Here is a 12,993-nt window from a genome sequence, read left to right as displayed (position 1 = left end):
AAAAAAAAAAAAAAAAAAGAAAATGATCTTTGAGGATTTTAAAATCTAAGTAATGTAAGTTTTATTTTGTTTTCAGGCAAGGTACACAGCCCTGGCTGTCCTAGAACTCACTGTGTAAACTAGGCTGGCCTTGAACTCACTGCCTGCTTATGCCTCTAGAGTTGTTAGGACTAAAAGTTTGCACCAACACACTTGGCTTAATTATGTAAATACTTTAATGTCACCAGGATCTGTGGCTAGGATCTCCAGTTTCCATTAGCATTGACACCACAAAAGGACAGAACAGTACATAGGGAATGATCGATCTGAATTTGGAGGTAGGGGTGGGGAATACTTGTGTAGACTGGTTTCTAAAGGGTGAGGCAGTGATGATCAGATTCCAAATGCAACTAATGGAGCCTAAGATGATCTTGTGGTTTTCCTGTGTGCTGTGATTTATGTTCACTCTGAAGCAAGATGGAAAGTTGCCTTTTGTCCCTCTGGAAGAGGAGTTCATTCTGGGCGTTTCTAAGTACGGCATAAAAGTCTCGACCACGGATCAGCATGTAAGTGCAGTGCTCAGTAAGTACGTTCTCTGCGACCAGGGACCCCAGCCTTTAAGGGCCACACTTGGACTCCTGTGTCCAGTGTGGTTGCCTGGTGGCCGGTGTTAAGCTCTGCTCATTCCTGAGAGCGAACATGAGCTTCTGTTATATTTCCCACATGCATGTGGGCCCCCACTGAGCTTCATCTAGGGACCCTCCTGTCATTTGAAAGTAGCTGTTGGTTGGTGTGGAGTCTAGGCAGCGAGGTGGGCAGTTTAGATGACCTTGTTCCTATTTCTCTGGGTTTAAACAGGAAAGTGTGATCCCGAAAGCAAGTCACCCTATAACTAGGTATGCCAGTATACCCTGGGTGAGAAACTGAGTCGTCTTTTCTCCCAGATCTGTGCACCTACCTTTTAAAGCCTCGTAAGCACTCTACATGTTTCCTGAGAACTGAGAAGCAGTGGCACCATGTCCCGGCTTTCTGAAGGTCTTGTGATTTCCACAGGGTGTTCTGCATAGGCATGCCCTGTATCTAATCATCCGGATGGTGTGTTACGACGACGGCCTGGGAGCTGGGAAAAGCTTGCTGGCACTCAAGACCACAGATGCAAGCAATGAAGAGTACAGCCTGTGGGTTTACCAGTGTAACAGCCTGGTGAGAGATCTTGGTTTGTTCCTACTCAGTAGATGAAATGGTGAGACTGTGATCTTTCACTGCTTTCAAAGGCCGAGAAAGGGCTTTCCCCAAGGGCCATCCTCAGAACGAATAAACCCTGGGCCAGCAGCTATTCAGAGAGGCTGTGAGATGCTTCTGCTGGGCAACACTGACCTGGCTGGGTCTGGGTCAAAGCTCCCCCTAGTCCCCAGTTGCCATCTCTTAGTCTCAGGCTTACTTAGCACCAGCCATTACTGTCTGCCGTGTCTGCTGGAGTGCCTACCAGCTAGGCAGGTACTAATGTGTAGGTTTGGGGGAAGCAATGTGAGGTAGGCAGGTAAAGCTCCTGGAGAGGTGTATAGGCTCTGTTTGTACTCTATCTTCTTTTCAGTAGTTCCTTGAGAATTCTGTACAATGTGTGTTGGTCATATAGCACCCTCCACCAACACTGTGTCTCTTCATACAATCCAGGAGCAAGCCCAAGCAATCTGCAAGGTCTTATCCACAGCGTTTGACTCTGTGTTGACCTCTGACAAGTCCTGAACTCTGCAGGCAAGTGGAAACTGACCCACGGAGCTTACCTGTTCCTACATCTATCTGCAGCTGTGGACTATTAGAGGGTGTAACGCCCTGACCCGGTTTTCTAAAGTGTAATGTATGAAATATTGGTTTTATACTAAATGGTGTTAACAGTAGGTCAACTTCCAATAAATTACCTGCTTCCTGGACAAAAGAGAAACCTTGGGATCTGGACAGATGGCTTGGTACTTAAGAGCATCTGCAGAGGACCTGGGTTCAGTTCCCAGCACCAATATGGTGGCTCAAAACTGTCTGTAACTCCAGTGCCAAGAGATCCAATTCCCTCTTCTGGCTTCCTCAGGTACCAGGCATACATGTATACATACATACAGCCACTCACACATGCACATAAAACATAAAATCTAAGAAAGATAAAGAAACCTCTGTTGCCATCCCAGGTTGCTCTGAATGACCTGCACCCTGTAGCTTCCCAGGGACTTGGGATCACTTGCTTGGAACTGAGCCATGCAGAGGTTTGGACTGGGGAACCTCAGTTACACGTGACCTTAGAGTGACGATGTCAGCTTGGGACGAAAAGCACCCTACCAGAGAGGTACTGTCAAGACAATACCCTTAGTTTATCACAGAGTTAGAAGAGCCTTGGAGGACGCCTGCTGGTTGCTGGGTGCCAGTAGCTAATACTTTACAGATGAGAACCATGTCCATTTAAAAGTACTTTATTTTTTTTCCAGTCAAATGACTGGTTAACAGGAAGTCAATTTATTAAACATGCTCTAATTATAAATCACTGCATTAAGGACAATGAAAATAATCCGTTTAGGTTATACAGTATATACAGTTGCGCTGCAACTAGACCAAAGTAATCAAGTGAATGAATTGAATATCATACATCTCAAAATAGCATTCTAGGCTGCAGGTCATTCTCCACCCTCAGTAGATCACATTAGTCTGCGCACCCTATTTCTGAGTCATTGTCCCTCCAAGTCAGACCTGATGGAAAGCGGCAAAAAAAAAAAAAAAAAAAAGTCCGAATTCCGCAGCTGACTCTTGTGAAATGTAAACTTTAAATATAAATAGATATCTACAATGCTTTCCTTTCAGTTGCTTTCTCTTTTCAGTTTGCAAAGAGCAAGTAACAGGAAGGACAGTTAAGGAGGGAAGTCAATAGAATTTCTCTTCTGCTAAAAAGGACTATCCATCACAGCACAATAGTGCCACCAAATTAGAGAGTGGAAAAATATTTCCTAGGTATTTATGTACCAGTGAGCCTGATAGATTAGCTTGGGACTGGAGTTAAAATGTTGACATAAATCAACTAGATTCCTCAGAGAGCTGGCACCAGGTACCTAAGACCGATGGATGATACAGATGCGTGGAGGGGTGGGGCTGGGGTAGGCACCGTAAAAGGTATTGGGAAGTGCAATGTGCAAAACGCATCTGTCCACGCTCTTAAGTCTACGAGAAAAGTGATGAGAAGGGCTAAAGGGACAGAAATGAACAAGTAGTGAAAAACAGATGTAGTGTTGGGGGAGCAGAGAGAAAGAGAGATCAATTACAGATCTAACACATTTTCACCCAGAATCTGAAAGACAGGAAGCAATCTCTATATAGCATCCTAAGACATTCCAGTTTGTCCTGTTTTCCTTGAAAGAAACAAAGAGAGAGCTCTGAGCTTGTAAAAGCCTTGCACAAAGAGCATAAAGGGGCTGCTCTGATCAAGTGTGCCACTTCCGGCAGCAACATCGCCTCACTGTCAAGCTTAATCCTCAATCCATTCCTTTTGCTCAAAATCCAGCTTTCGTTCAGGCCTTATGCTTGCCTCTTTCATTTCCCATATCCTAACCACGGCTCTTACCTGTGCTTACTGTTATTAAGTAGAGGTATGACAGTCAAGTTTATGAAACTAATGAGTTTTGATTTTTATCATATACAACCTAGTTCCCCTCCCCCACCCCACATAGCGTAAGTTTAGGAGTGATGTGATGGGCTTACATAGTGTAACTGGGATGTTTGGGGGCACTGGGCTCCCCAAGGTCTACAGATTTCTGATATGTTCTTGACTACAAACAATTGGATAGGCTAAGTTTCAAGACAGTGTAGCTACCATTCCTTTTGGAGAATCCTATTAAAGACAAGAACTAAGCTGAGCGGGTGTCCTCAGGAGCTGGGAGGGGAGGGCAGGAGCACGCACCAGGACACGGAAGAATGTGCTTACTGTGGCCCGCACCACATATTCTACCTGTGTGACAGGGGACGTTGAACGAGGCAAATCCTCAAACCCCCAGGCTTGCGAGCTAGTTTAAAGAGCTGCTCTGCAATCCATCATCCTTAGTTTTTAACCAAATTCAGGATCTGCAGCTTAAACTACCTGGTGTAGAACAGCCTGCTGTTAGCTGTGTTGTAATAACCCATCAGTAGTGTGCTAGGTATGACTGTTCACAACACGGGTCCTACAAACATGCAGGAGATCATGGCAGCTGCCACCTCACAGACGGGGTCCGGAAAAGTACAAGGCTAACGTATAAATTGCCAAGTTGCTTTAAATAGACACTGGCTGAGTTTCAAAGGAATACATGTCTTTAAAGGTGAATGGATGGCATTGGTGGACAAAGTCCAGGGTAGGGCGACAGACCTGGAAGCAGTGCTGGCTTGCTAAGCTGACTGTGCTAAAACAAGATAACCAATGTCGGAATTGGGCTAAGGAAAACTGTAAGAATCCCCCAAATTTGTTGAAGCTGTTTTTAGGCTCAGCTACTCCTGGAAATACAGGATCCTGGGTATACAGTTAAATAGCTTCTCAACCCCCCCTTAAGGAAATTCTGCTTTTCCTAGTAAAAGTATAACAATGTTTCATAAAAACCACAACTTATTAAAACAACAACCTGCTTATATATAAAACTCGCCTCTGAGTTTTCAGAACGGGACAGTATCATGAAAAGATGGGCTGCCGTACAACACGGTCTGAGACTGGCTATGGCTAGCCTTGGTACCAGTAACAAAACGGAACATAACGGTTAAACAAAGGCGTTTGTTCAAGTGGCAGTTTAGTCAGCAATAAAGTGCACAAACGATACGGGAAACGCTCCTTTGCGGCTGGGCTCTCCATCGATGTGGCCGATCTGAAATGAGCAAGTTTGAGTTACAAGTGTTACAAACATGGAGGGGCAACACAGCATCTGTTCAGAGGAATCTCTTCCACTAAAGAATGATAGAAAAACCGCCCGGCTGTCTTTTTCCTTCCTATCTGTGCTTGCTAGAGCTTCTGCCTCCTCCCACAAGCCTCATACACCCTCAGATGGCTACAGGTGAATACAGATGTTGCCCCTGGGCCCCAGCAATATGGAAGACAACAGGGAAGTCATCTGGCCCACTCCCCACTTAGTATATGAATAAAGAAACTATACTCAAAGTCATATACTTGGCGAAAGTATGATGTGTCTCCATTCATATTTCATTAGGCATTTGTAGAAAGGCTTAAAAACATGCAGTCTGGGTAATAACAGAATTATAGCCACGTACAATCTCAGCCATGTTTATGATATTGGCAAACTCTAAAGGAAAACTGCCAAAGTATGCTGTTTTTTTTTTTCCCCAAAAAACAGCACTGAGAACTGTGGGTCTTCAGGAAGGGCGGGCTCTCTAGTTACGGCTAACATTTACTTCTTTTGCACCTGTCTGAATTTTCTGTACTTTTGGAAATAGATACTTTCCACATGGCTAAGCCTGTGTGTCAGGTCAGGGTCTCATTCATAAGGTAGTATGTAACATGGTGTGATTCCATGCCTGCTTCCAACTGATGGGTGTTGGCCTGTGTTTATGCTGAGGGGCAAGGTCAGGTTCTCAGACAGTGCTGGATTTTCACCAGGCCCGGCCATGTGCAGGAACTTAGCATGTAGAGGAGCTGGGAGTTTGGTAGCTATGGCCCTTAATGGGCCTGTGCTGAGGGCGGCTGATGGGAACGGGCATCTTCTGTCAGTTGCTTTAAGAAAGGGGAATGTGATCAAGCCAACAGCAGTGCTGCAAGGCGGAGCCACCGAGTCACCAACAGAGAACTTAGGGGTAGATCACAGAGCGGGCGCGGGGATGGGGTGGGGGTGGGGCTTGCAGGAGGGGCAGTTACAGATCAGGTCAAACTCCCTGCAACTGTCAAGCAAAGTCCTCTCCAAATCCTGAGGTACCTTTTGAAATACTTGTCTATGCAGCAGGGCCATGAGTGGCCACTGGGTGGCAGCCCCTGCCAAGTGCTTTCTGTGTATACCCCATTCCACTGGTTAATTCCTGAACACCCCCCCCCCCCCCCGGTCTCATTGCTGCTGCTTCTCATGACGTCTTTGCCACAGTACTGTGGACAACTTCCTTGCAGAAATGATGTCACCCAGGTCCATAGACCCTAAGCACCTGCTGCCAAGGTCCTCAGCTTGTAAGGGGTTGAGTCTGAGCTGCAAGGGCTTCTGGGAGAAGCCCACTGTTCATGCCTCTCTTATACTACCTGGATGCTGAGCAGCATAAAGCTTTTGTCGGATCAAAGAGACATGAGGATTCCGCCCTGGAGCCCAGCTCTCTGGATGCCTTGCTCCATAAATTGGCAGTGAAAATCTAGGGCCCCAAAGCTCTTGGTTCAGGTCAAGCATGTTATGAAAATGTAGCCTAAGTGGTCTGAGGGACAGATGAGGCCCACTCAGAAGAAGGTGCCTACACAGGAGACACCAAAGATGAGGAAGGCACTGCTCATCAGACTGGAAGCAGCACCAGATCCAGACTGCTTAGGCTGAGAGCTTCCACTGTTCACAGGCCCCATGGCCCCACCCTGACTTGTGCACAGACCCCTCCCCCATGGCCCCACCCTGACTTGTGCACATGCCCCCATGGCCCCACCCTGACTTGTGCACAGACCCCTCCCCCATGGCCCCACCCTGACTTGTGCACAGGCCCCCATGGCCCCACCCTGACTTGTGCACAAGCCCCTGTGACCCCACCCTGACTCACCCACCACTCCTGATCCTCTTCCCCATCCACAATGATCACATCGCCCTCAGAGAAAGTCAGCTCGTCTGGGTTGTCAGCCACGCAGTTGTAGAGTGCTTTCACTCGCTTGGGCTTTGACTTGGTCTACATCAGAAAAGGAAGTGTGAAGGCTAGGGTTGTAGGAAGCCAAGTTCTTAGGCAGAGAACAGGCCTCATGCTTTCTGCTTGTCTCATGAGCCATGTGCCTAGGCTCGGAAACCCACAGAGGTCAAGCAAGTGGGGCTGGCTGGGTGTAGCAGGAGCCTGGGCAGAGGCAGGAAATGAAACACCTGGGGTCTGGTGCTCACGGGGATGATGAGCAGAGGGCCAAGCTGGCCAGCTCCCCAGATCATGAAACAGCACCAGAAAGAAGCTCCCAGCCCTCCACCAAGGAGCAACAGAGCCCGGCTGCCTTGGAGCCCTCTGACTAGTAGCAGAATAGCAGGCTTGTGCACTTACCGCCTGTGACTTCCTAGGCATGGGTGCCGGGGGCTGCAGGGCCATGGCGTTGGACAGAGGACCCGAAGCTTCTGTTCAGAGAGATCCACTGCGTTAGGGCCAAGACAAAGCAACTTTATAGGACACCCCATCCCTATCCATCCACTTTAACTGTAAGACAATGTAAGAATCACAAGGTTATATCTGAAAACAGGACTCTCCACAAGTTTGGTTGTTTCAAGAGAAAAGACCTGTATAAGGCAGTGAACTTCCCTCCTTTATACCTGACCAGCTACCTAGAAATCCACATCCCCCAACCCCAACTCCACCCCACCCCATCCCTGCAGGATCAACCTGTTCCAAGTTAAATAATTACCAGGTCCTCTCGGCTGTCCTTTGTTGATCAGTGGGGTTGGCTTGTCGGTCCTACCAGGAAAGAAATACAGATTTATTGATCACTGTGTCCACCTGCTCTGACCTTAATCCCCCGAATGATAAAGGGACCTGCCATCAATGCTTACATTTGTGCTTGCTGTATCCCATCACGTGTGCCTACTCCCCACTCTTGAAAAAAGGAAAGGTGTGGAGCCAAGTGCTAGGTCCTGATCCTAGCCCAGGGCAGAAGCTAAGCACACATTCATCACTTGCGTACTCCGGCCCCAGCCTGAGCCACCATCATCACGCAAAAGGGAGGGGCTGAAGCTTAACCACAGGCCTGGGTGGCTCTGCCAGGGTCTGTGCAGGCACTACAAGTCAGTGCCTCCCACACCTCTGAGCTCTGTGGTGCCTGCTCTGGGAACCATTGTTGTGGTCAAGGGGCCGAGCACAAGCCTATAGTCATGCAATGGAGACAAGTGCTTCTTACAGTGGGCAGAGGGGGCTCTATCAACTGAGTCCTGCCACTGGCATATATGCAGAGAGGCAGGACACTAGCTTTGTTCCTTCTCTAAAGGGAGCAGGTCTGTGAAGGCCAAGAGAGTGGCTTTTCTCTCAGTTGCCTAGCCAGGCTGGTAGGACCTAGCAGAAAGTAAGACAAACAACTGGGCAGGCAAGCCTTGGGAGGGGCTGAGGAAGCGGGGAGGCAGCCTGGGATGGGATTCTTTCCGCAGCAGGTCACTTCCTTCAGACACTTCCTCTGCAGCCCCAGAGGGTGCTGGTGTCTGCAGCCTCAGGATGAAGAGGTGAAGAACAAGACTTGGTTATAGTCTTATTGTTTTCCCCAAAGGACTGAAAATCATACAAGCCAAGGTTCAGTTTGATTCCCGCTGCCTCTGGGCGTGTAGGTCCTAGCAGACACTATTAAGTGGAGTGGCCAACTTCCTATTCTGTGGTCAACTCAGATATGAAGTGCTCACACGAGCTACTTAGCAGAGGATCATAGTCAGCCTGTCTTGTCCTGAAAGGCCATGAAAAACAAATGCACCCAACACCTGGGAGGAAGAGGGGTCACAAGTTCAAGACTAACCTAGGCTAATACAAAAAAATTTAAAAAACCAAATGATGAATTTTTGAGTTAGTCTTCGTGGCAACTATTTCTCTGTCTGCTACCAAGGTGGGAAGGTACCATGGATGATCTATCAGCGCACAGTGTGCCATGTCAACTTCACTTACAAGTGTGGTGGTTTGAGGGAGAATGGCCCCCTTAGGCTCGTATATTTGAATACTTGGTCCCCAGTTGGTGGAACTCTTTAGGGACGATTAGGAGGTGTGGCCTTGTTGGAGGAGGTGTGTCACTGAAGATGGGCTTTGAGGCTCCAAAAGTCCATTCTATTCCCAGTTCTCCCTCTGTCTTGTGCCAGTGGATCAGGATGTAAGCTCTCAGCTACTGCTCAGGGCCATGCCTGCCTGCCTGCTGCTATGCTCTCCACCCTGATGGTCATGGACTCTGACTATGGGACTGTGAGCCCCAATAAACTCCTTTTATAAGTTGGCTTGGTCACAGTGTCTCTTCACAGCAAGAGAAGAGAAACTAAGACGCAGGAATTTCACATGCCATGAAAGATTCTCAAGTGAAAATTTCACCCACCACGTCTAAGTACAAAGCCCACTGACAGCTTGTGACTCATGGACATAAGCAGGGGTGGCAGCTTGCCTGTAGGCCTGCTCTTGCTATCTCCTGCTCTAAAAGAACAAATATGGAATGACAGATTTATATCATGTTCAAAATAATTGGCAACAGGTAGTGATGGCAGCGACAGTGGTGGTTCCTTTACAAAGAATATACACCATGTCTTCCTTTACATGGAGTTCTACCAGCAGTGGCAACCTGGGTCAATTAACCCAAATCTGTGGTAGACAAGCCACACCCTAACATCATCTGCTTTGTCACTGCACGCCTCCCCTTCCAGTTGGATTAAAACCAGTGACATGGCATGGACAGAAAACTCATCCACAGCTCTGGCATGGCTTTTGTGATCCCTGGGGAAGTGGACAGGAGGAGGACGCTGGGAGCTGGTGCTTGCTGGCTAGTACCACTGTCCTCATCTGCCTAGAGAGTGCCAGGAGTCCTCTGCTCCTTGTCCAGAAATTTAAGAGATGACCTGGCACCTTCAAAAGCAGTATCTAGGAGCCAAAGAATCCAAGAACATTACAAGAGGAAGAGGAAGGAAACATGGACAAGGAGGCCCAGTCCATGGCTGTCCAGCATAGGGGCTTGGGAAGCATACTTGCGACAGTGTAACTCAGCAGCCGACCTTAATCAAATCACCATTTACAAACAGTACGGTGTGGATGTGTACTTTGGGCTCTTGAAGGATGTCTTGACAAAGCAGTACAAGCGACATTCTGATTTCAAAATGCCAGCCTGTGGCCTGGAGCTGTCGATCAGTGAGGAGTGAATGCATTCATAGAAGGTGAGAGGCTCTGGGTTCCATCCTCAGTATCATTATGGAAGTAGTATATAGGGAGAGAGAGAGAGGGGGGGGTGAGGGAGGAGGGAGGAGGGGAGAGGGAGGAGGAAGGAGGAGGAGGAAGGAAAGAGGAGTAGTATATTGAAAATACACTTCCCAAGCAAAACAATTAGAAACGAAAATTCAAACCAAATGCACAAAGAACTGGAAAGGAGAGAACTTTGGAAGCTGGAAACGTCAGGAAGAATTATAACTAACCTAGTTGACCAAGCAGGAGACTCGTACACAAGTGTAACAAAAGCCCTACACAGTCCTGGGTATATGGTAATATCCCTGTCAGGCTAAGGGCCTCTGGAAGTGGGAGATAGGGCAGGCCATGCCATGAGCAAGAGGATTCACCAAGAATAAACCACAACAAGACCCCCAAAGCTAAGTCAGGAGCTGGACTCCCAGGTATCCCTCCCCAGCACACTGAAGACAGCTTCCATTCCAGGGAGGGCACAGGGCAGGACACCTCACCCTGGGACACCAAGGGCAGCTGGCAGAAACATCTCAAAAGCTGGAGGGTCAACTATAAGATGAATTTTAATGTGACTCCCAGAATTCATACACCTTTTAGGCAGACACCATGAACCTAAGTTGTCCAAGGATGGGGGAATCACTCAGACTCAGAGTTCCACAGACAAACAGCCCCACTGTCTCAGGGAAACCTAGTGTTGGGTCTGGATACGAAACGTTCCCCCAAAAGATTCTCATGCTTAAATGTCAGCTGCCAGGTGATGTACTTTTGGGACGTGAGTTCGTCCACTGATGGAGTCAAAATCTGGTAGCATTATTAAAGGGGAACAGAAAGCAGGAGACAGGGTCACCAGGGTCATGCCTTTCAAGGACCTAGCACATCTCTGGCCCACTCTCCACTCTGCTTCCTGCTGCTGTAAGGTAAACAGTTTTGCCCACACTGCCACGATGTTCTTGTCTTTCCACAGGCCGATCGTAATGGAGCCAAATGGCCCGTGGCAAGAACTGTGAACCAAGACACACGTCTCTTCTTTCAGACTGTTTCTCTTGGCTATTTGTTACAGTGAGGAAAGAGCCAAGTGCAGTCTGCTAGTCAGTGATAACTGTCTAACCGGAGACATGAAGAGAGGGCACAGGGGCACTTACAGGGAACGCTACAACTACACAGAGGCCCAAACCCCAGAAGCCAGCAAAGAAAAAGCCCACTTCTCTCCCAAATTATTCAGTCCTTATGAAATGAGAAATAAAGTTCCCATGGAACAAAACTCCGACGGTATAGAGTTTGATTTACTATGAGAATCAACATTTAAAAAAAGGATAAGTGGAGAAAACTTCTCTGCAAGCGTCCCCCTCCCCCCCCCCCCGACAGGGTTTCTCTGTGTAGCCCTGGCTGTCCTGGAACTCACTCTGTAGTCCAGGCTGGCCTCAGAAATCCACCTGCCTCTGCCTCCTGAGTGCTGGCATTAAAGGCGTGCGCCACCACGCCCGGCTGCAAGCGTATTTTTAAAACGGGCACAGAAATGACAGAGGAATTGAAGAAGATGGTGACAGAATGCCAGTTAATAAGAAAACCCCACTCCCCAGCTAGTGTAGAGCCCAGCTGGGGATTGTGCTAACAGCCCTGCCTCTAGATGGCAGTGCCACCAGGCTGGCTTTGGTGAGCCATATGAGAAGCTAGCTGTCACAATCACCATCTTCAAAACTGACTCCGGCCCAGAGGATAAGGAGGGAAGAATCAGAAAGACACAGGGCCTTGGGGCTGGGGTTCATTTGGGAACATGTACCTGGATTTGTCCTCTGGGATAAGGCAGGGCTGTCAGAACAGTTGTGTTATTTGATAAAAACCATATGGCACATTTAAAGGAAAGGCCAACTCTGTCTGACAGATGAGACACAGGAATTATATTGAAAGTAGCAGGGCGTGGGGCTTCATGCATTTGAACAGAGAGGTTTGTCAGAGCCCGGCAGGGCAAAGGTCAGGCTGGGGGTAGGACTGAGTGGTCTAGTGACCAGACTAAAGATCCAACCTAGATGAGACAAGGGGTCAGTGACACAGCAGGGACACCTGGCCTGGATGGGGGCTCGAGGCTGCAGGGCTAAGTATGGGTACCGGAACTGGACTTGGTCCAAGCAGGGAAAGAAGGCTTCAGCCTCTAGGACAGGCAGAGGCAGAACCAGGAGAGCCTTCACAGGAAGGGGCAGCTGTATGACTGAGCATAGGAGCAGGGTTCTCACCTCTGAGCAAGGGTGTAGCAAGTGGGGGTAAACAGCATTCAAATGCTTACTCTGGCTGTCCTGTGTCCCACTGGAACCTTCTCTATCTGCACTCGGGCCTAGTGTCCAGCACTGCTCATGCAGTAACACTGGCTAGTTCCCAGGGCCTGGCTTGCTTTGAGGGACTTGTCTTAGGTCCAGGCCTCATGTCTTGAGGAAGTCATACCACCTGAAGAGATCATATATATGTGTGTGGATGCTGCGGTCAGCAGCCCAGATGAGGGCTACCACATCTACGGAGTGTGGAGACCTCCGTGACGCCAGCCTCTACCACACCACTCCCACCCTGGGGGACTCAGCTCTGGCAAAGGCAAGCCGCTCCGTTGTGCCACCAGCAATCCTGGGTACAGGACTTGTAAGGCACGTGCCCAGCTAAACGGGTCTCAAAACCTTAGGTGCTGGCACTATCTGTCCCTGCTGACATGAACTCCGGGGTCCCACAGAGAAATCTATAGAATACACAAAGAGATACAGGCACGCTTGTGTACATATACATACATTCTGTAGCTCTGACTACATCACCTCCCACCCAGACCTCGACTCTTAGTAGTGTAGCCACAAAAGCAAAGATTCTTGTGATGTTTTGTATGAGCTCAGGCCAGGGAGTGGCACTTTTAGGAGGTATAGCCTTGTTGGAGTAGGTGTGTCACTGTAGTTGTGGGCTTTAAGACCCTCATCCTAGCTGCCT

The 12,993-nt window shown here is 48.5% G+C and overlaps 2 protein-coding genes across 7 annotated transcripts in view; one reads left to right on the top strand and one right to left on the bottom strand.

Annotated features, from left to right (window-relative positions):
* Itgb1bp1 (integrin subunit beta 1 binding protein 1) overlaps positions 1-2,809 on the top strand; it is an 18,363-nt gene extending 15,554 nt beyond the window's left edge. Inside the window, exons 5-7 of one of the 2 annotated variants that reach the window (XM_021178726.2) lie at positions 453-545; positions 1,033-1,182; positions 1,654-2,809. In XM_021178726.2, the coding sequence (XP_021034385.1) occupies positions 453-545; positions 1,033-1,182; positions 1,654-1,725 (315 nt within the window). In that variant the 3' untranslated portion in view covers positions 1,726-2,809. The remainder of the gene's footprint in view (positions 1-452; positions 546-1,032; positions 1,183-1,653) is intronic. The other variant, XM_029484889.1, reaches the window with a different exon arrangement.
* Asap2 (ArfGAP with SH3 domain, ankyrin repeat and PH domain 2) overlaps positions 2,423-12,993 on the bottom strand; it is a 157,380-nt gene continuing 146,809 nt past the window's right edge. For all 5 annotated transcript variants that reach the window (XM_029484885.1, XM_029484887.1, XM_021178724.2 and 2 more), the window contains 4 exons: positions 7,541-7,590; positions 7,186-7,256; positions 6,709-6,831; positions 2,423-4,841 (listed from right to left, as the gene is read on the bottom strand). In XM_029484885.1, the coding sequence (XP_029340745.1) occupies positions 4,767-4,841; positions 6,709-6,831; positions 7,186-7,256; positions 7,541-7,590 (319 nt within the window). In that variant the 3' untranslated portion in view covers positions 2,423-4,766. The remainder of the gene's footprint in view (positions 4,842-6,708; positions 6,832-7,185; positions 7,257-7,540; positions 7,591-12,993) is intronic.

The sequence above is a fragment of the Mus caroli genome, chromosome 12 (assembly GCF_900094665.2).
Source record: "Mus caroli chromosome 12, CAROLI_EIJ_v1.1, whole genome shotgun sequence".
Lineage (NCBI taxonomy): Eukaryota > Metazoa > Chordata > Mammalia > Rodentia > Muridae > Mus > Mus caroli.
This window is presented reverse-complemented; position numbering and strand designations above follow the sequence as displayed.